This window comes from Siniperca chuatsi, linkage group LG12, assembly GCF_020085105.1.
Source record: "Siniperca chuatsi isolate FFG_IHB_CAS linkage group LG12, ASM2008510v1, whole genome shotgun sequence".
Taxonomy (NCBI): Eukaryota; Metazoa; Chordata; class Actinopteri; order Centrarchiformes; family Sinipercidae; genus Siniperca; species Siniperca chuatsi.
This window is the reverse complement of record NC_058053.1, coordinates 4,534,912-4,558,757: the sequence shown is the minus strand read 5'-3', so window position 1 is coordinate 4,558,757 and position 23,846 is coordinate 4,534,912. Positions and strand designations below refer to the sequence as shown.

The 23,846-nt window shown below is 40.9% G+C and overlaps 1 protein-coding gene across 32 annotated transcripts in view; it reads right to left on the bottom strand.

Moving 5' to 3' along the window:
* Positions 1-23,846, bottom strand: part of tns1b (tensin 1b) — a 164,869-nt gene that overhangs the window by 61,762 nt on the left and 79,261 nt on the right. For 29 of the 32 annotated variants that reach the window (XR_006380254.1, XM_044217965.1, XM_044217968.1 and 26 more), the window contains one exon: positions 10,916-10,954. The exons of the other annotated variants lie outside the window; for them this stretch is intronic. Coding sequence is in view for 26 of the 29 variants with exons in the window: in XM_044217965.1 (XP_044073900.1) it covers positions 10,916-10,954 (39 nt within the window). In the remaining 3 variants the exon portion in view is untranslated. The remainder of the gene's footprint in view (positions 1-10,915; positions 10,955-23,846) is intronic. 32 annotated transcript variants of the gene reach the window in all.

Below are 23,846 nucleotides of genomic sequence, written 5' to 3'. Positions count from 1 at the left end.
GCATTTTCACACAAACAGAGCCTATTGTGTGTACACCAAGAAATACACACACAGACACAAACAATTCTCACAATGATATATTCTAACATGTGCGTTTCCGTTTTGTACAATTGCAGCCAGATGGTCGGAGTGTGTGTGTGTGTGTGTGTGTGTGTCTGTATGTGAATTATCATTGGGACTAATTCAGAAAGCATGAGAAAGCCTGGGAAGTTGTGTATCAGCAAAATAGTCCACAGAGGAAGTGTTTGCAGTTTCTCTTAGCCCTCTTCAAAGGAATCATTTTAAGGGGAACGGTTTAAAATCTACCATCCACTCTAACTCAGAATTTGCTGTGTCATAGTGAAGTCCATTCAAGGTCAAGAGTCCTCAGCTATGTGTGGGTTTATGTTCTGGTGGGAAACTCTCCAAAACTGGACAGCATCAGACACCACTGCATTTAAAAGCTGACAGAAAATTAAAGCCCTGAAAACACAATAGGCAATAACAGACGCAGTCACACTTACGGCCCAGTGACATCGACATATACAGTAAAATGGTGAAATTTCGTGTCAAAATCAATTAATTTCAGTGGAATCTCCGGGATCACTGGATCCGGGGGGCGAAGTAAATCCACATGAATCTTTCACGTCAAGTTCAACTTTGGTCAACTTTGAGAGAGTTCAAAACAGAAGAAGGTATTGTGTTTTTTTAGCTGTGTTCCTCCATCCAAGTTTACAATTCTATCAACTTCAAATGAAAAAACACATTATCCATTGCAGATACTCAGATTTTCTGACCCCTTGGCACATCCTTAGCTCAGAGCCATGCCATCACCTTGAACCAAGTCAGCTGAGCATCATGTTGCATTTGTTCTCATGAGTGGAGCTAAATGCAGGCTGTTGATCTCCAATGTGGTAGCAAAATAGTAACAGACATAATAATAGACAAACAGTGCGCTTAAAAGGAAACCAAGTTCAGTATTCCCTGCTTCATAGCTCAGAATGAATAAATCTGAGAGGTGGCAGAGTTGCTGTCAATACAAATGATAAAAATTACTTCAACAGGTGCTTCCAGCTGCATTCTGTCAAAACGTACTGACCCGGGCCTCTATTTTAGACATGTTCTTCTGATCACTGACTAGTTGAAGGCACGTTCCTGTTTTTTTAAAACTTGGTTATTTCCAAAGCTGTTGCCATCATTTGTGTTAGTTATGTTAACAGTGAACTCACCAAAGTATTTGCTGAGATTTGAGGGCGTGGCGACATCGAGACGCATGAGATGTCAGATAATCAGACCGGTAACGCTTACAAACAAGCTAACAGTTTAGCCAGATTCAACCGTTTTGTTATTGCAGGTTATTCTTATATTAACGCTTTTCTTGTGGTCCAGGAGGTTGCTATTGAGGGTATCACAACTAAAATAAAACATGGGCTGTAAGTAAGTCAAATGTTTGGATATTACAACACTCACATTAGACCTTTAACCTCCCCTACTTCCTCCAAAGAAACTCTTTGTTTTGCTCATGTTAGCTAGCCAGTTGCAACAGCAATAGGAACGTAGCTATTCAGTCTGTGGGTGCTGGTCCTAACTAGATAATGGTTTAGTTCAAAATCAGAATCCCGTTATTGTGGGCATAGAGAGAAGATGCCCAAATTCAATTACTTTCCCACACAAATAGTCTGTAAAGTTATACAGTTATTATTTAGCTTTTTTCGATGAATCATATTGTTTCCTTGAGGCTGATAGCAAATGTTCCGTAGCCACAGTCCACGTCTGGGGTAAGCAACTCTATGTATTTGGAGGTAAAACTGAAAGTGAGTCCACCTGAAATGTCGCTAATAATCCCTAAAAGCACAGGAAAACCGTATGTGCACAACTACAGCAAGTGCAGTGGGACAAAGTTGAAGCAGGAAGTGGGTCTGTAAACTGTGATTGATGTTTACGACAGACAGTTTGCTAGTAATTTTACTGTTCGCCTGCTTTTTCTCTTCCAAATGCGTTTAGCTAACATGGGGGTTTGTTTATAACCTTTCTGATCGCTCATGATTCTTGCCCCATCTGACTTCCTTTCAGTGAATTAAGTTGGTGAGTACAATGTTATTATTACCAAAAAGAATGACAGCCAAAACCACAAAAATAAGACCCAAGTTTTAATAAACTGAAATTTCCCTTTATTACCTTTTTAGACTGCACATAGGTAGTCCCTTCCAGAATACAATACAAGCTTACTCATAGACAAGCACTAATTACCTGACCTGAGGACTGAGTTTAGAAGCTTTGTTACTCATGTTTGAGTATAAAAACTGTCACGTGAAAACACACCATCGACACAGCCACATGTCTGTCTCCCATAAGAACAGATCAGTGTGTGACTTTCACCCACAGCTCTTTATTTCTGCTGCCACCGTAACATGTGCTTTCTTTCACATGAGCACAGTAGCTCCTTTGACGAATTTACCAAATTATAGCCCACTCCTTTAGGAAAGCAGAGGTAGCTGGCATGCTGGGAGTTTCCCCCCTGAGCGGCGGGGATAAACGTAGCCCAGAGCAGAGCCTCTGGAGAAATGACCCAGGGCTAAATATAAAGCTGTGCGTCTTTAGATGCTCGAGACACAGCCCATTTAGCGCGGCCCAGCCAGCTCAGTGTGGACGGACAGCAGAGTGGTTCAAATCACCACTTTGGGTGTATGAGTGTGGGTGTGAGAAGAGAGAGAGTATTACTCTCTGAGAGGAAACAGACAACATTGATTGTGAGTGTTGGAATGGTTCAGTGTTTATGTTCAGTCAGTGAGCTGGGCATGCAATAACGGATTCTGTATACGTGTGTAAAAGTGAAAGAATGAAAGAAAACATTAATTTTTAGTCTTGTTATTATTCTATAGTTCTACAGTATTGGTGCACGAGTCTGTGTGCGTGATCTTGTGTTTGTTGGGTGTGTGTTCAGATATTACCCCCTGGCAGAGTGTAGTGTCATTAGCCACACATTGTTTTTAGAGTATATCTTTGAGTCTATATATGTGGGTGTGACTCGAACCAAGGGTGTGTCCCGAGTGCCACTCATCCTTTCCTCTCCTCCACACCTCCCCCCTCTCCCTCTTTCTCCCTAGACGGCCTCGTACATTTTTAGGACAATTGCTTTCTTTGGAAAGTTAAAAAACACACACCATCTGGACTGGCAGCAGAGTGGCTACGCACCAGCTCTACTCCAATGTTTACACTGCCTTTTGGACAACAGCCCACACTGAGAGCTCAACGGTTTTAGACATGCCTCGATGTGCTTATGTTTCAGCTAAGCTGCTGGAATGACGCAGAAACTCTCATTTCACTTTGATGAGAAATTATGCAGCATTCCCTGCAAGTAATGAAATGACAAGATGAAAAGCTAAATATGCAATCGCAAGCCGTGTTACACTAAATTATTGTCAAGGGGCCTAATTTGCAGAGAATCAAACACATCCCAATTTTAACAGTGTTTTCTCATGTACAGTAGGCAACTGATTCATGCCCCGATGAATATTCCCAAAACAATGCAGGCTGAGGAAAGAAATAAAAACCTAAACAGTTATTCTTCTGACATGCCACTTACTGCTGTGACTGACTGTGGATCAGGCTCAAATTAAATTACATTTGCTTGTTTTATTACACTGGGAGCACCGGCTGTCTGGGGTTACAACCTCAGGACAGTTCTGTTTCAGGTAGTTTATAACAAAAATAAATAAACACTGAAATCGACTTTGAAATACTTCCCTCTGATTGTCGATATGTCCTGGTATTGTGAGTTGCCCCTTTGTGTCAAACACTATCCATCACAGCGGGCGACACAGACTGACAGATATGACACAGGACACCTGTAGGTGCTCCTTGCTGACATGTCCAACGGTGCCTTCTAGTGGGCATAAACACAAACTGCAGACCGAGACACTAGTTGACATAATCATGGTTTACCTGAAGCCTTTGTCTTTTACAGTAAAATTCATTCAGACATTGTAACTCTCAGCTGCTAAAAACAGCAGCAGCTATCTTGTGACTCTGAGAAGCTCAAAGTAAATGTAAAGTCTAAATGATGCTCATTCCCTTCATTGACAGAGCTTTCACTGCTTTTAGGAAGTGGGTGAAAACTGTTAATGTATGTTTGCCTTCAAAGTAAAAACACATCTGTTTGGCAAGAGCCTTAAAAATGTTTTCCCCTCTAGTGGCTGCCTAAAAAGGCAATCCTGCTTCACTGGCGCTGAAGTCACCCCAGAGCCAGTTCCTGCTTGATTTGAAAGATGCAAAATGTAATGTTGAAAAAGTGATGCTTACAAATTAGAGGACAAATGGAATGTTGGCTGTCACCTGCAAAGCCTGTTGGTTCACTGTAGTTTTCAGTGTAAATGCATTCACACGTTCCTCTCTCTCATGCAAAAATATATGATATACACATTTGCACAGTATTTACAAGTACACATTTTCCTCCCAGAAGAGAGTGACACCATTTCATAGGGCCGGATAAATATTGATAATCGATATCACCATATTAATAGAATATTTTTTTATGTATACTAAATGTTATGACATGTTAAATAATCAAACTGATGTTCAGTGCAATTAACTCATTTTCAATATTATACTTTGATTTGATTTGAAAAAACTTTCAAATGTGTAAAAACTAATTTTGTTAGTTTTTAATTACAGTTTTCCTTGGAATCATTAATTGAGACAACTGAATTTTGTTGCTGGTTTTTGAAATCAATAACACGATACAGTCATTTTCATAACAATACGGTACCACTAAAAGTTGATAAACATTAAGAATCACTTCATCACGCTCAATAACACACAAGCAAAAGCACACGCGCACGCAAAAGCACACACCAACACACACACACACAGCTGTTCCTCTCTCATGCTCCGTGGTCCTTCATCTGCAGCTTTCACACAGCCATGTCCCAGAAATGTAAACACAGTGCTGAAAAAGGAGGGGCTGTGTAGACCTGTGTGTGTCCAGGGTTAGGGTTCGGGTTGGAGTGTGTATGCTTATCCCGTTCCCACCCCCTTGGGGTATAGGGGCTAATAAAATGCCAGGGATCCCTTAGGACCAGAGGAGAGGAGAGTGGATGGTCCTCGCTGTGGGAAAAACCCCTGAGCCGTCTGTGACCCTAAACCACCTTTGCCTTCTCTGTGTTTCTCATCCCGCCTGTTCCTGCTCCTACTGATACGGACCCGACCACTCACTGTGTTATGTAACCAAAAGCCTTTTCCAGCATGTGAGAGAGGAGGGAGTCTCTAAAGCATCTGCCAAGTATTTTTACTCCTTGAGGGTGTGTGTGTGTGTGTGTGTGTGTGTGTGTGTGTGTGGAGAGGGTCTAGTCAGTCACACCCACATGCACACACAGTCACCTTAAACAAGTCGCTTTTTCTCCTGCACTCTTAATATTTCAACTCTCCATATGTCCCAATATGGTAATAACACAGAAACATCATGAAATAACCTAGAAAAAAGTGAAAAGCCTTATCTAGACTACTGCACTTCATCACTACATATTTAATTTCTTTGGCATGACTTCCCATGCATGTGAAATATTCAATTCAATTCAATTCAATTTTATTTATATAGCACTAATTCATAACAGAAGTTATCTCATTGCACTTTTCCTATAGAGCAGGTCTAAATATGAGATGTTCTGTAGATTATGCAAAATGTATTAGTTTAATAATAGACAAGTATGTATGTAATGTAGTTAATAAGCTAAATGACAAAATAAGTCCAAAATGCCATTACAAAAGTCTTCTAAACTGTTGGTTAAGGTCCTGTTAGATTTAGGCAGAGCAACAGACTAAAGCCCAATTCTTGCAGCATCCGCGTGTCCGTGAGGGTCGGTGCAACGTACATTTCATCCTCTGCCAACGTGCGCAGTCACAAACTTTGGGGGGCATAAGTATAACTAACAAACCTTAATAGTCTACAGCCATACTAGCCGCAGTGCTTTGAGCTAAATGCTAAAATCAGCATGCTAACAAGCTGATGTTAAGCAGGTATAATGTTTACCATGTTCACCATCTTAGTAGTGGGTGACAGAACGCTAACATTTGCTGATTAGCACTGAACAAAAAGTCAAAGTATTGGACAAATTAAAACTTTGACCTGATGATGGCACAAGATGAAAAGTTAAGGGATCACCAAATAATCACAATTCATCCATTGGGGGACATGAATGTGTGTACCAAATTTCATGGCAATCCATCCAATAGTTGTTTTTGGACCAAAGTGGACCAATCTGGACCAAAGTGGTTGACCTGCTGACCAACATTGCCATTCCTACTTGGTTAGGTTAGGGAAAGATTGTGGTCATGGGTAAAAGATTTTAACACTTTCTGTTGGTAGGAAACAGTGGTCTACTGTGTCAAAGTCTCACACTTTGTATAGCAAATCACCCAACCAGTACCGCCTAGTCTAAGGTTGTTTCCGTAACAACGTCAAACTACTCTGCCTTTGCAACTGAGAGAAAACAGTCAGAATTTGCAGCCATGAAAGGTCCTTGTCAGGAAAACATATGTTTTTTTTATCAGAAAGGTATTACTGAAGACATGAAAATCTACAGCACTGTTTATTAAGTCAAACAACTCAATCGTCAGTAGGAAACCACACCAAAGTGCAAGGGTTGATGGGTATAAGGAGGAGGATGTTGGCATACAAATTGCAAGTGTGTTCACAATTTACGTGTTTGATTAAGAGTAAAAAAATAAACTTGTTTCTTAGGAGTGAAATGAGTCAAATTAATTTTGGTATGCTATATTTCAGTGCACTTCATATAGCACTTTTCATAAGCATAAAAACAAACTGCCCAAACTACAAGTTTAATGAATAGAAAAAGTAAAGGAAACCAGTGAGTTCTAAGATGCTTTTAAGAAGTTTTTTGTGAAGTGCAGTGGTTTCTCTGCATCAGAAATCATTAACAATATGCCTACTTTTAGGTAATTGTGTGATAAAAGCCCTGTCAATGAATGAATGAACTTTCCCACTATGTTTCAGACACCATCCATTTGAGACTGATGTTCAGGAAAAACACTTTGACCCAGTGCTTCATTCATTCTATCTTTCCTCCATCTTAAGTGGATGCCTGCAGAGAAAAAAATTAACCATGACATCCAGTCTTTCATAGAGCACCCTTAGGTCTTGATATTGCTGGATTATCACGTAGTACACTTAAGAAATACTAACACATGACGCCTGGCTCTTAGTTCAATATTAAACGTGTTTTTTTCCCCCGGTGAACTGAGATCATACTGTATATCGTTACAGGATGCCTGGTTGGTGCTTGTATACACAGCGTAATACAGGGCACATCAGGGAAATATGTGTGGTTCTAAACACAGCGCTAATTGGACCACATCTAGACCATCTTTGCCCTGCAGTTACTCATTACTCAGCAATGTCCTGGCCCTGTTCCCCCACTACACAAGACCTATAAAAAAAAATGGATGACGTAGGTGTTCGTGGTTTATGATTTTCTGAGTGTGTGTGCATATCTTCGCTTGTGAGCGCATGCATTCTTTATGTGTGTTTCTGAGGGTGCATGTGTCGACCTCACCAGAATCCCTAATATTTCTCGCCGTCTCCCTCTCCGAGCTTTGTGTTTGTGCAAAACAAAACCTATTCCTGGCAGAGCTGGCTCGACATGAGGGCACATCTGAGGAATGCTCCTAGCATGCCTTACAGCACGCCGTGCACGTCCAAGTGCGGGGGTCTGGTTGGGGGTAGTCACTTCCGTCATCATCGCCGTTGGATGGGATCTTCCAACCACACATCATCAATTACAATAAACGGGCTGCCAGTTGGCATCACCTTCCCGCAGTGGGCTGTTTCATTCCTAATTCACTCTGTAGACTCCATAATTGGCAACTAGTGGGTTACTATATTTAAATCAGGACTAAGACGCAACTGATTTTATAATTACACTAATTTTACTTGAACATGCTGGTGCACTTGACTCTTATACAATTCTAGTGTCTTATTTCTGTCAGTTACCAAAGCTGTGGCTCCACATACTGTAAGTATGTACATCCACAGTGTGTCAAAAGACTAGAATCATCCATCCAGTTCAGTTCAGATCTGTGACTCTATTAACACAACTCCATAAAGGCTCACACAGACTAAATGACATTTGCCACGTGTTGCCTGTCCCAGACAACTTCGTTAGTCGATACTGAATCCAAGCTCGTGCTCGTCATGAGTTAGAGCAGTTTCGTGACATGTCTTGACCTTGTTGTTAGGTGTACCAGATGCTATTACATGTTTGATTTTAAGCCAACATGGGCGAGAAGTCCTTAAAGTGCTCCGAAAAATTCAATTTTTAACGTCTACAAATCCATGAGAACTTGGCAATCTTCGTCTACTTCGGAAGATGGTTTGATACGTTAGATACGTCAGACCCAAGCGTCACTGACTCAAGTGACATCACTTGAGGCAATTTATCAGACTTTGCACAGCTCCCTCAGAAGCCACAAACGTATATTATTTTTTCCACATATTCTGTAGTCCTTCCTAAGACTCTGTAAACAGACTCTGATGTGTAAAATCAGTGGAACTCCCCTTTAAGCCAACAATAAGTCCTTAAAGTGCCCAGAAAAAGAGAAATTTGAACATCAACAATCTACGACTACAAGGTTGTGTGATACGATCCCACTACACATACACAATGGTCCTTGCGGTGAGATTGTTTAGTCAACCATGTTTGATTTTATCAAAGCCAAAAAGACGTATATAGTTGGAGCACCTTGAAGACGAGTCAGAGAGCGTGAACTGTGAGGCAGTGGACGCATACACAGTGACTTGTGTCACACATGTTTTACTTAAATATTGCAATTATTCATTTCAGTCACAGATCTCTGCAGCTAGAATAATCTTGCAATTTGTACACTTCAGTTGAAATCAGTTGTAATAGGCCGTGCAACCCCACGTCGTCGTCAACGTGACAACAGTCCGGCACAAAAAAAATGTTTCTCAAATATAAACCTCTTACACCAACTGAAACAGTAAAATCAAACTTATTGTTCTGCTGAGAAAATATCTGATTTTCATTCAGAATGGAGCATTATCATCCAGTAATAAAGCTGTATATTTTTCATCCCATCTCAGTGGAATGTCTAGATTCTCAAAAGAAAAAGTCCATTTTTTTCCCAACATTTTTCTCTGACTAAGTTAATATATGCTCGATGTTGCAATCAGTCTGCACCTGAGTGGGGCAGTAAATCATGTTGGTCTCTGGCAGTGAGCGAAGGAATTCACCAAACAAGGGGCTGAGGAGCGCTGACACACACCTCAGGCTGGAGTACTGCTGCTGGGAACGCTCGCAGGCATGCACGCCCGCACGTCCACACACAAACAGCATCATCCACTTCCTGTCACACAGAGCCACGACCATGGCTGCACACCAGGAGGGTGACACATACTGTGCGCACAAGGAGAATGATTCACGTTGTCCATCTGAAAGCCACTGTCGCACATAGCGTTATCAGTTTTTTCTTTCTCCACTCTCCTCGGTGGTACAGGTACATCAGCAAATGTTTTACACCTCAGCTCGTCAGCTTTTATTAGAGCAACCAGCAGCTTTAGCACAAAAGCCTCTGGGGAGACTCCTGTTGGTAAACCAAGGGAAAAGGAGATAAAATGGGGAGATTCCCTGCAGCCTCCTTTAGCCTTTTTTCATCTATTAAAACAGATTATTGATGAGGAAGAAACAGAAATATATTCTCCTCTGTGTTTGCATTGACTCACTGAAAACTAAGTCAACTGAGCCAAACAGCTTCACTAACAAATATGTTCCTGTATACTTCATGGGCATTTATTGTGACTGTAAATGCCCATGAAGGTCCAGTGCAGCATTGTGAATGCTGCAGTCATACTCAAGTGTACGTAGAATTTTCTAGTAGCAACTTGAACTTGATTGACATCAGAACAAATGGTCAGAGCCGTCCGCAGAGAAGCAGCAGCAGCAGCAGCAGACTGCAGGTTAAGTTAGTGAAGTCAATGTTTATGTCATATGGAGGCCAGCAGGTAGTGTGGCAGGGTAAGTTTGTGGTGAATTCTTGTACTGTGTCCAAAGGTGTTCATTTCAGAAACCAAAGAGCTCAGGTCTTGAGCCGACCTTTAACAATGCCCAGAAAGCTTAGCCCATGTGGTTGCACATCTTAAACAGGTGTCTTCATGTAGAAAGCATCTAGTGCGAAAGCATCTGCAGAGGATAATAACATGTTCTTGCTTGATCACTGCAGCTTTTATTAAAGAAAACAAGACATTTCGAGAAATACTTTCTCTGTGAGCGTAGAAAAGTGCAGGGGATATTTGCTTTGGTTTGTCAAGCACCCAAAACCATTTAAACACACAACATACGAGAAAGAGAGTGAGCAAATAATCTCCAAGTCTAACACTGCTTCTAATGCCAATACCAAATAAGGCAACAGAACAAGCACGTTTTTATTGCCCTTGCAAAATCACTTCATACTCAGACTACATCCTGCTTTGTTCACTGTTATTTAAACCACCAAAAGACATCACCATGATATAGTGGATTCAAGGATACAACTTTGTATTTGCCTTTCTTATCTTGATGATTTTTTGTTTTCATGCCACAGCTACCACTACATCCGAAACTTAAAAACACCTTCTTCTTTTTTTTTACTATTTTAGCAAAACAGAGAAAACAACTGCCAAACAATGGTTAAGTCAAGTAAAGTCTGGCTTATTTATACAGCCCCAAATCACAAGTTTGTCTCAGGGGGGCTCCAGATAATGGTTCATTATCTGCAATAGTAACTGCCTTGTTAGTGTAGCAGATAGAGGCTGTTACTCTCCAACCCTGTTTGCAATAATTCTGCACCAGGAAGGACCCAATAATGCCTGCTTGGCACATACAGCATGGAAGCAATTACTTAAAGAAAATATAATGTGACTTACCAGCTCATAGTTTGCCGCTGGAACACAAGATGAAGACACCTAAACACAAAAATAGGACTGGTCAGTCATTCTGTTGCAGTTATTGCAGTTACGTTATTAGAAGTACATTATTGACTTGTAATATTCCTGCATGTATTGCATTTAGGTTAGGCTTTACGGCTTCATGTCTTGAAAGTGCAACCAACAGCTTTAACATAACCTGATTAAAAAGCTTAATTGTTCATCTCTCCAACTAGAACTCTGATCTAATGCTGTAAGATCTTGACTAACACAACTATAGTATCAGCAGAAGTTAGTCAGCAGTGGGATTGCTCCAACAGAACTCATGATCTGCCAAGTGCCCAGGCTAATCCCATTACCATGCGACAGTTTCCATAATCATTCCGTGAGCTCAGAGCAAGAGAATAAGGACTGAGGCTGATAAACAGGAAGAATATAATGATAATGGCCTCTAAGAGAAGATTCAAATGAAGTACTCCCAGGAAAAGATGACCGCTTGATGAGGATGAAGACAAACAGGATGTCACCACCGATGTTTCCTTCCTGTGCATGTCTGTATTCTGTCCCTTTGTTCCTGTTTCACCATCATTTTTCTGATGCTGCACACGGAAAGAAATCCCTACAAACTTAATTTTCACCAGTTAGAGATGTACATCTCCTCTGTTGATAACCGACAAACGATAGCACTGGACAGCTTTATGATTCCAGTAGGCTTTTGACTTGTTTGTATCCTTCATCCTTCTTTTATTACTATCACAGAACTGTGTCTGTTTTAGCTTTGGAAGATTAGGCCTCGGGGTTATCCTAACTGTTAACCTCTAAAAGCACCTTTCATCTTTGCTACTGCTCTACCACTCTCCTTATCCAAGACTAATTGTGTCATTGCATGAACACAACCCTTCTGCTCTGCTGGGGTCTGCTTTGAGTTACTGTTGAAGGAAGCACATTCTCCGTCTGCCCGCAGAAATAAAAGAAAAATCTGGCCGTCCTGAACATGCCTTAACGTTTTGCCTTTCTAAAACGATGTCTGCTTTCATTTCAGCTTTGTTGCAGCTTTACAGACGGTTACTGAGCTGAAACTGGACCGAGATTTACACACATACAGAACATCTCACAGCTTAGATCAGATAGTTGGATAATGTTTCAAAGACTACCATGAGATGTAATGATACCAGGATTTACTATATTTGAAACTGAAACCTCTAAATTGTGTGAAACTCAGTTTCAACATTAATGGAGTGTGTGTATGTTTTTTTTCCAAAACAGAAATCATGCAGCAGGGTCCCAAATACAGCCCAAATGATATTGGACTTGGCAAACATAGATAAATATTTAAAAGTTTAAAAAATCTGATATATATTGGCCAACCGTATTTTTTTACATTAACACATAATATATGAAACATTTCAAACATTTTTTGACAATTTATCAGTCAAGCTCTAATTCCAACCCCAATCAAGTAATTTGAGACTAACAAAGCCCCGAGCAGCTAGCGTGGTTAAGGCGTTATTTAATTGGATAAACAATCTACTGTACTTTCGGGCGCAGTATGTTGGACTATCCACCAGTGGTGGATGCTTTTAAACCAAACTAAATGGACCACTGGATGACTGCCATTGCGATGTTAGAATGGCTTATTATATTCACAAGGTTGAGGATGTGTGAGTCACCTTGGGTCATTAAAGACTCTTAGTCTCTTTTATAGCTGTTACCCCATCTGGAATACAGGAACGTTAACTCTAAACAGGAAATATCAGCCTTTATCAGATTACATGTTTTAGTCCCTTTTAGCAGTAGAAGCAGCTGATACTCTGATATGAAAAGAGGCAGTGCCTTAATTTAAGACATGCTCCAATATACTGGCTGTTAGTACTTCCATAAAGCCTTCCCATGCAAGCTTGTGAGATGTGTGACTTTCCAAGGTGATGCCACATTATTGGCAAAAGTAAGAATCTTTTTACATATTTCATGGGATCAAAATGTTCCTCGGTGACTGCTGTCTGTCACAGTAGCCCAACACGTCGTCCTATGTATAAACAGCCTACTTGAATGATGACATCCCAGTGGAATGTGTCTCTGTTTTTGAAAATTTCGTCTGGCATGGTGGAGTGTGTCTGGAGTTGACAGGATACTGTATCTCTGTCTGGCTCAAATCACCTCAAACACAAGTTATTCTAACCGTCGCATAACCCCCTCCATTCCCCCCAAACCTTCCAACTCCACCATCCTTATCACTCCACGCAAATTGACATGCCGTTCTTCCCTCAGAGGCCCTGCTCCTTCGGGTGCCCCCCTTCTGCCCTGACTCCTCAGGCCTGGTCAGCGTCTCCACCTGACGCTGCCTCTGCCCTGCAAGCTGTTGACAGCTAGTCCACCTGCAGTCAGAAAGCACTGAGTATGTCTACATGCACACTAGGAGCCAAGTTATGGCCAAGTTTTTGGAAGATCCTGTTTACTTGTTTGCACATGTAAACATCCTGGTTAAAGAATTCTGAAAATGGTCTTATTCTGAGCTTGAGAAACCCAACCATGCAAACTGGGTCATTCTAAATGAAAGCGGGATAATGTGGCATGTTTAGGCCCTTTTTACTGTCGGCTCTTTGCTCAGAAGGGAGTACGAGTAACAACCAATATTCTGATTTGTGATAAAATGACCTACGTAGTTTGCTACTATTTGTGATCACATAGACACTTAAAGCCTGTACACTGCACCCCAAACACCAGAACCACCCACACAGGTGTTTTCACTTATTTTGCCTGATTAGACCTCTTCTCAGGACTGTGTGGGCGTGTACAGACAGTGATTGATTGACATCTCCCTCTCTCTTGTTAGTTTTGGTGTGCCTGTGGCGGTCGGACAACTTAAACATTCTTATTAGTGCATCGACTTTGGTGACCCCGTGTCATTCCCACCAGAGCTCTGCTAAGCTTCAACCCGAGCAGAGGTCTAATATGCCAATATGAGCCAATATAATAAACCATAATATTAGACGAACATTGCTAGCATTCTTATTTCTGCTCAAATTCTAAACATAACAGCCTTATCTCTGGCAGAAACTACCATGAAGGTGGTCAACATTATAAATGCTGTAACTTTGCAGTTTCCATGTGTGAATGTGTGCAACTGTGAAGCAGGAAGCTGAAAAAGAACATATTGTATATGGAGAAAAAAAAGTGGTGACTGACTCTAGTTTTGTTAGTTGTTAGTTTAGTTTTTCCACAATGGAGCATTATCTGGAAACACAGGGGCGAATTCACAAGAATAAATTGCAGCCGCTGATAGCACCATGAATTACGCATCATTTGCAATCAGCGCAAACACGCCCACAAAGTTTTGCAGCTGAGTGCAGTTTGCCATTGTTTTGCGTCTGTTAAATGTTCATCTGCAATTTTCTGTAGAGGTCCCAGTAATATTTGTTCTTAAGGTGTACCGAAGTGGCAGATCACATGACATGGTGAAGCAACGTTTGAGTCAAAAAATGTTACAAATGCACAAAACTTTCCATTATAACCAATAATAACTATTCAAATGATCTAATAACTCCCCCTGCTCTTTCATTCGATTCCATCTCCAGGATGGGTCTTATTTTTCTATGACTCACTCTGGAGTGATTGTTATTTGGGGTGCTTTAACTGTGCGCTCTCCCTGATAGCTGTGTTCTCTCCCACTCTGCTCTCTGCTGGACTGTTACAGTGCGTAGCCACCGTCACCGCTTCTCAGGTTTTATGTTGTTTTACAGTTTCATTCCCTCATGGTGAACATCAGGTATCGTACTGTCTCTGTGCCATCTGTGTGTATATGATGTACTGTGATGCACTGTTGCTTTGCCTGGCTACAATCACTGCTGCCGTGATCACTGGAAAGTCCGGGAGTGACGCCCTTTATAAATGCACATCTGTTACCACCGGCTCCCCAAAGACGCTAATAATGCGTGTGGTTATTAGCGCTGGTGTTTGTTGAATTTGAACTTGTTTTTCAATGAGGCTCATTTGAATGGAAAGGGGCCAATTTTGCAGTTTGCAGTTCACCCTTTGCGGGTGCTTTGAGAATTACACGGTTTTTTTTGGTCGGATTTATGCAGGTTAAGCGGCCGCAAAAGCCGCGCAATCCTTTTGTGAATTCGCTCCACAGTGTGTTGACCAATCAAATATGTTCAAGCATGCAAACCAGGTAGAATACCTTTAGCACCGAGCTAAGCTACTTTTGCTTTGCAAGTATCATCCTGTTTGACAAACCTTCAAACTGATCTTGGTTCATAATTCATCTTTTAGTACTTTGTGGCAACACACCCACACCAGTACAGCCCCCGAGTTGTTTTGCTTTAATGCTGTTGTCAGTCTGAAGACGCCATTAAGCCATGTAGAGGAATACAATGAACACTACTTTGACTGAGTAACCTTTCATTCAAAGATTCAGCCATCAGATAAACCGTCTGATACACTGTGAGGAATTAATGGGAAATTGAATCATGAAATGTGACTTTTTGGAGACACTGTGACAGCAGACGAGAGGGTAAAACACAACACAAAGAGCCACTTCAGGAACAAGTTTCCTCCTCAAATATCAAAAAGACTATGGCAACTGACATTTAGTTGTCTAATAAAATTCATACTTTCTGTTTGCGCTAAACAGAGTTAATTATGTTTGAGACAACATTAATGCCAAGTTAGCCAATGTCGTCAGTGTAATAAAACTTCTGATGTAAAGGTCAGATTGAGCGAGTAGGTAGTCTGCCCACATCAGAATAGCTCACATTCTCCCTCGTGCTAAATAGTTGCTGTAGTGGAACTTTGCACTATTGAAGTCTGGTAAAGCCGTCACAGCCAGGATCTCCCAGAAACCACAGGGAATATTTATCTAAAGGCAGGGTGCAGGTGAGCACTTAGCAGTGGGTTAGCCACATGTCAAGCCGTGGGAAACCACCAGGTGAAAAATACTCAAAAAACATCTGAGAAGTACGCATGGAAGGAGGTAATAAGGCTCACATGCTGCCACTCAAAAGAATGGAGGTATGTGAGTTACAGATTGTTGCTCATGATGTGATGTTTTGCCACCCGTGGCTCTAAGAATAGCAATGCTTGTCAGTCGGTCCAACACTTAGGTCCAGACTTGAAATATCTCAACAACTATTGGGTGGATTGCCATGAAAAGTGCCCATGCTGAGTCCTACTGACTTTGGTGATCCCTTGATTTTTCCTCTAGCGCCACCATGAGGTTGGGATTTGTGGTTTTGAGTGAAATGGCTCAACAACTATGGGATGGATTGCCATGAAACAAACATTCATGTCCCCCTCAGGATTAATTGTAATAACTTTGGTGATCCCTTAACATCTAGTGCAATCAGGGGAACGTTTCCATTTGTCCAACATTTTGGTTTATGGCTAAATAATTGCAAAACTAATAATATATTCATCAGCCACAGCTGTACTTTGTGTTTAGTTCTAATTAGCAAATGTTGGCATGCTAACACATTAAATTAAGATGGTGAACATGTTAAACATTTTACCTGCTAAACATCAGCATGTTAACATTGTCACTGTGTGCATATTAGCATGCTGATGTTAGCATTTAGCCTCAGAATCATGTTTGAATTTAGATGAAAACTTACACAAAGCCTTTGTCCGCGCTCTGCTTTGCAGAGGCCTGGCGAGAGTGTGTGTTGATGCTATCGGGAGTATTCAAATGAGCGTAATATAATAAAGAATAATTGTGTTGTTGCATTCCATACATGCTTGTGTTAACAGCAATAAACAAGGGCCCATTTCCTGAAGACAAAAGTCCATGTCAGACGTCTCTGGCTTGTAGGACAGCATTCACATGCCGTCAGCTTCCTGCTAGTTACTGACACACTCCAGACACAGTCATGTTATGTAATTGATGTCAGTCTCCCAGGTCTGAATGTTAATGACCCTCGCTAATGACGGGACCGGTGTGTAGAGCCTTAAATAAATGATGAATAGATTCATTATTTAGGTAAACCACCTGCAGTAAAATCTCTGCTATGCTTATGTCCACACATTTCAAACTCTCAAACAGCAGAGTGATAAACTGGGGCAGAGAAAAGTACATTCCAGCTTTACTCCAAGCAGTGAAATGATTGCCATGCAGGTTAGCCTGTTTCCACCGTGGAAAAGAAGCGTGGGGCCGTGCGATGCAGCTAAAAAACGTTCCCCGGCCCTCTGCGCTGGCACATAAACACACAGCTGCCCTGAGTGCTTTTATGTTTATCCAGCTCCTTGCATCTGGCACATCCCAGCAGAACTATTCAGTGTGCAAATTCAATTTGTGAGCTGTAACCAGTAACAGAAGGCTTCTCTGCCGCCGTGATGGTGGAGTGTGCCAGAGTCCATATGGACTTATTGGGATATTATCAAAGCACAAAGGAATGATGAGCCCATGCCCTATCACTTTGTCTATATCTGTTTCTCTATCTATAATCATTGATTTATAACAATTTTGATGCATCTACTGCATGTGTACTAAATGATCATTTACTAGAATCTCAATGTCCACGCTTATTTTGTTTTCAATACCTTGTCTCTTTCTACCTCTCTACATCTACATTTTTTCTTTTCTTCTGTCCGTCTCTGTCTCTGTGAAAGTTATGGCTTCTGTTTTTCCTACAGGGAAATTTGTGGAAAATCTCAGATTTATTGAGCAGATTGGGCTGCAGGACATGTACACGACTGAACAGCAGTCTCCCAAACACTGTTCTCCGTCTCGGTGCCGCTGATTTATGTTTCATAGCATAAGGAACACTTCAGGAATGGCAGAACATGTGCTTGTTTGTGTCAATTTCTTTTTTGTATGTGTCTTTGTGCATATGTATACTATAAGTACTATGAGGGACGAATTCACAAAAGGATTGCACGGCTTTGAAACATTGTAATTCTCAAAGCACCCGCAAGCTGCCAAGCAAACAGCATCTCGGTGCTCCGGTGCTATTTGCAGGTATGTAAATTAGGTAATATGCATACATTTGGCGCAAAATTGACCCTTTCTAAAGAGCAGGGGGAGTTATTAGATCATTAGAATACTTAGAATTAGAATAGGTCCCCTTAAAATCAAACATCTCTTTCCACATGAGTGGAAAGTTTTGTGCATTTGTAACATTTTGTGACTCAAACGTTGCTTCACCATGTCATGTGATCTGCCACTTCAGTACACCTTAAGAACAAATATTACTGGGACCTCTACAGAAAATTGCAGATGAACATTTAACAGACGCAAAGCAATGGCAAACTGCACTCAGCTGCAAAGCGTTTGCGCTGAAATATCATTAGCGTAAAATTAGCTTTTGTGAACTGGACCTTGAGACGGCGCAGATAGCGGTTGCAAATGATGCGTAATTCATGGTGCTATCAGCGGCCACAATTTATTCTTGTGAATTCGCCCCTGAGTGTACTATAATTTCTTAGAGCAGAAATGATCAATAGTCCATTAATCGATTAGTCGATCAACAAAATATTAATCGGCAACTATTCTGATGATCGCTTCAGTCGAGTAAAAACACATTTGAAGAAGTCACCTTGGAACGTGTGATTGACACATTTCTGAAATTTTAAAGCCTAAATGATTAACTGATTAAAGAAAAAAAGTTACTTGCAGGCCTACAATGTGTGTGTATGCACCATCCATGTGTGCTCCTGTATGTGTGTACTGCAAATGAAAGCGTCATGGAACAAGTCTGTGTGTGTGTCTGTGTGTGTGTGTGTGTGTGTGTGTGTGTATACTTTTAAGATCGACGTCACTGCAGTAGCAAATAACCAGACAGAGATAAAACTGTGATCAAATAAATATGAAGATAAGAAAACATGATGAAACACAAACTTTACGTTATTCTGCTTGTGTATGAATAACTTGAGCCCCGAGGGATCCGACAGCCTTTGTATGTCCCTGCCATGTTTCTTCTCCACGGCCGGGACTCAAAGTGACCTTTTGCCGACCGGAGCGCCTGTTCATTCTCGGCCCGTCTTTGTTGGACAGGACTGACGGCGTGGAGAGGGGAAAAGCTACGGCTTGTTTCTTTTGTTCCAAAGTTACAGCAGGGGTCACGTTCCCTTCCCAGGCTCTTTCAGCTAAGAGCCAGTATTAACCAGCACGCTAATTTACACATTTAGCATGGCTCTCACTCTCTGGCACCAGGCCAAGTGGTGGAGGACGAGGAGGAAGGGGGAGGGCGTGGGCGAGAGAAGAAGGCAGCCGTGAAGAATCAGGGCTGAGGGGGGGCGTATGCCCTTTAGCATCCATAGTGAAAGTCCTTGCTTAGAGAGCTGGTTGTATTTCCAATCATACACGTTCACCCTTCTGTGCTATTTTTGATGGGAAGCAACCCAATTTCAGGTTTTTTTCACTGCCAATCTCATTTCCAGTCTGTTCTGAAGCAACTCTTTGACATTTTGGGCAGAGACAGACGAGAAGATCAATATCCATTTCATCTCTGTAAGTACAGTACGAAGAAATGACTTGGAGGTTTTGCTTAGCTTAGCTCAAAGACGAGAAGCAGGGGAAAACTTCAGCCTCTGTCAAAAGTGAAAAATAGCCTTTCAGCAGCTCCCCATTTTGTATCTTAGTGACACTGTTAAGATGAAAACATTTTTCCACATGATGTCATTGGACATCTGCTCACATGCAGGGAGATGTTAGGAACCAGTGTCAGACAGGAGAGACTGTAACGGAAAAGGGCTGTAGGAATGACTATAAGCCAAAGGGCTATATCAGGGGAAATAGTTAAAGATCCCCTCCAGATATGTTTTAAGACATACAGTATAAAAATATTGGAATAATAATTTGTGTCTGAGGTCCAATTACCTCGTTAAAAATTCTTAAAATTGCATCTACTTCTTCCTCTATGAAATGACGACGTATGCCTTCCACTGTACCCTTAAATACACAGAAAAATAACCACATGATATGATATTGTGGTTATTACAGTTATTGTGGTTTCTGTGCACACTAATATTTAACATGGTAGAGTGCAGGATTTGCCACAGTCTTGACCATAATCTTAAATCACCGTACTGAGGACCGACAAAAGCAATGGCGTGTAGTAGCTGTTTTGGAGCTTTCAATCATATCACAAAATCTGCAATTCCATGACAACTGGGCAACTCCATCTGTAGATGAAGATCAGGTGATATGATTGAAAGCTTCAGAACAGCTTCTAAATGGACCTTGTGGTGACACTGTTTTGTCTAACTAACTACGACTTTTTACATTGATACTCACCATTTCTGTTTGTGTATTTTGTGTAATAATAGCTGCTATCTTTCCATGGCTACATGGACTTTGTATGAGGAGCGCCTCAGTCTCAGAAGGCAGGAGGTTGTTGTCAGGAGGGAAAGTGGACAAGCTGAGGCGAGCCTGTGCTAAGAGTCAACCATGCTGGCATTTAGCACACCACGACAAGATGAGCTGTTAACTGATAATCCAGGCAAAAGGCCCTGGGAGGGAAGGATATTTATGTTAACATGCAAGGACCTTACAGGCGACTGCCGCACTAACTCACCCTCACACCTACACACTTTGCTGTATCTAATGACAGATGGAGGGGCGGGTTTGGGTTTCCCATTTAACCCCGCCAAAGTCTCTCCCTGTCTTTCTCGTCATCTACTTCTCTTTCAACTCTATTTTGTTTTTTGCACAAAATCGTTTTCCTCATGCATGTATCAACAGTTGAATATGGGAAATGTTAGAATAGAGACTATGTATGATTTAATTGTGAGGTTCTCTCTTTGCTCCATATTTTTGACATTCAGTATGCATTTTTAAATTGACTGGATTATTGAAACATTCTCCGATCTGCATAACCCGACTCCCGCGAGCATTAATCACTGCTGCACGGCGTTTCCAGCACAAATATTACTATAATAAATATTAATAATATGTCAAGGAAGGCAAAATCGACGCTGCCATTAGCAGGTCATAAACAAGCAGAGAAAAACTATCAAGGCCGTTTAAAATGGCCACAAAAAAATGATTTCCAGCATTTACACAGCAGTTTAAATAAGTTTTCACAGTCTTCTTTTGATGTAGAAATATCCATGTGGATAACAGAGAACACAATCATTTATAGAAATATTAAACATGATGTTATGTACATCCTGGCTACCATCCAAAACATAGAAGGCTAGTGAATATGAAGGGCAAAAAAACTGCCTGAAATGCAACATTTTACATTATAAAGTAAGGAAAAAGGCAAGAGGAGAGACATGTTAATGCTGTATTCACATGCTGTTTGGAGCCAGACAAACATCATCTTTTAGCACACCAGTCCTTAAGTCTCAGCCGTTTGGAGAGATTCAGAAACCGATGTTTCCTGTCTTTCTGTCCGAGACCAAGCCCCCCTCCCCATCAATCAGCCATGAAAAGCAAACAACAATATGAGTTTTCTGCCAAAACCAAGGAAACAGGTCTGCTTTCTATAAACATTCCTCAGAGAGACATGAAGGCTTGATAAGAAAAAAAAAAGAAAAAGAAAACAACCTCTCTACCCTCCCAGTGGACTGCTGGCACACACACACACACACACACACACACACAGGGCACATACTTCACATAGTGTTCACATGGATGCTCAGTCATATGGAATCAAACTGCCGTTTCAGTGATGTTTTTAATTGGTTTAACTGAATGTAAATCAAAGTTTACTAATTTCACGCTCTGTCCATCGCTTTACCATGAAATTTACATTTCTGCACAATCTCAAAGCTGTCATTTTATTGGGAAACACAGTAATTATGAAGATTTATTATACAAAGTCTACTTGTGCATGGCTATTTTTATCCATATTTACCACTTTTACAGTAAAAAAATAAAAAAAACCCTCTTAATTCAGAAAATATTCCCATCTTCATCTGTGGACTGGATTTACTGGTAGCAACACATACCAGTGCAGATGATATTTGATCACCTTGCACATTTGACTGACACACAGGCAAGAGTTTTGGAGTTTAGCAATGTTTATTATGGTTATTACGTCAAAGTCATAAAAATGTTATCAAAATCAAAAATGAAAAAAATGTTCAAACCAGCTAGTTTAGAAAACCTTAGTTCAAAGTCAGGGCCCCACCCACTCTGTTCCTTCCTGGTGGCTGTTCCACTGCTTTCCAACAACTTGTAATGCATGTTGAGGCCTTTAGAGCACAGCCAGGAACTGGTTCTCCAAATCTGCTGTAAATCGTAAAAGAAGCTGGATGCAGTGATGTAATATGTGGCCACAGAGGTTCAAAGTGATGGCATCTTGTCAAAGTCCATTAGATTCAACTCAAAGAATTAAAGTACAACAACTAAATCCAGAGTAAGGCTTATGGAAACTGACTTGTATGGAGTTGTAGGTGAAGAAAATATGACATCATGAACCCTTGCCTCTCTTGTGCCAACAAACACACTGAAAGACGTCAAAACTGGAACTGGGCTTGTGGTGCAGATTAGCTCACTGGGATTAAAAACCATGAAACGACAATATCCTAAGTTTTCTGTCTCCGACTTTATCTATTGAATTTGGGCAAAAATAGTTCTATATTAAATGATACCAGAAAATCGAAGCATTTACAAATCATGACTCTTTCAAACATCGTGCAGACCTAAAAGAACCTAAACAGAATCTTTATTTCAAATGTAAGTACTGTCTGTGCTTTTGGTTTGATTGTTGGGTTTACACATTGAAATTGACAATAGACCAGAAAGTTTCTATGTAAACTGTTTGAAAATGTATGTATCTTCTATACTGTTGGATACCAAACTGATACAGAAGTGTCCATATTGTTCTATACCATACAGGAAAAAGGTTGTGGGAGAACGTCTACTCGGTAGCTTCCAAAGCAAACATTTATGTCCATCTGAGAAGTTTCACCAGTTAGAGGGGCACTGATCTCAAACAGAGACTGAAATTTAACCAGAATAAGGCCGCACCTATTTCTACCTCTCCACCAATGTATCTGAGGGCATCAGGGCATCAAAAGCTGAACTAAATCTATAGATCTGTAAATTCAAAACTATCCACATGGCCTAAACATAACAGAACTTCAGCTGAGTTTCATTGGAGGAGCCACATTCAATAAAAATCATGTTGCTTTGAAGCCAAAAGAGGTCTGAGTTTGTGAGATGGAGCCCTGCAAGGGTCAAATAAGGTCGTCTACCTAAAACAACACGATGTCCTCTATTACAGCTATAACATGTGGTAAGGAGACAGTGTATAGCCATTAGTTTTGGTAGTTTGGCAACTGATAGGGCAGCCATCTTGGTGTTGTCACGGCAAATGGGGAACAGTGTCATTTGGTGATCAAAAATGTAAAGCTGCTTGTCAGACTAAAATGCCATGTCGAAGACTGAGAAAGTTTCTTTCCTTCTGTCTCGTTCCTTGACTATGAAAATGCAAACGCTGTTCAAGAAAGGGCCATTATGCCAGGCTTTAAGCTTGATTGCATGGAGTCATTTAAAAGATTAGCCGTCATTAAATGTTTCACTATAATGTTCCTCTTTTCAGGGGTATTATAAGGAGTTCCTCTATTTAAGGGGTATTAGACGGTGAGGGTCTGGAGAAAGCTTTTGTCTGAGTGTGACTGAGTGTATCACTCAACAACAAATGGGGAGAAACGAGGATTGTGGGCAAGTGGTTTCATTTAGAGTTGAGCGTTTCTTGAATGGAAATCAACAACTTTCTACCCAAAAATTATGAAATACAAACCTGATTTGATGCACAATTTTGGTCAGAGTGAAACACCAGTTTGAGTTGTGGCACAAAACAAAACCAAACAATTAAACTGAAAACATTAAATCAGTCCTGAGAGAATGAATAGGCATGATTTGGACCAAGTTGGTGGGCTTTGTCGTGTCTTAACGGTACTGAGCTGTTACAACCTCAGAGCAGTAAACTCTAAAGGGGTCCACTGTTCATTTTAACTGCAACATTAGTCTCCGGATATGTTC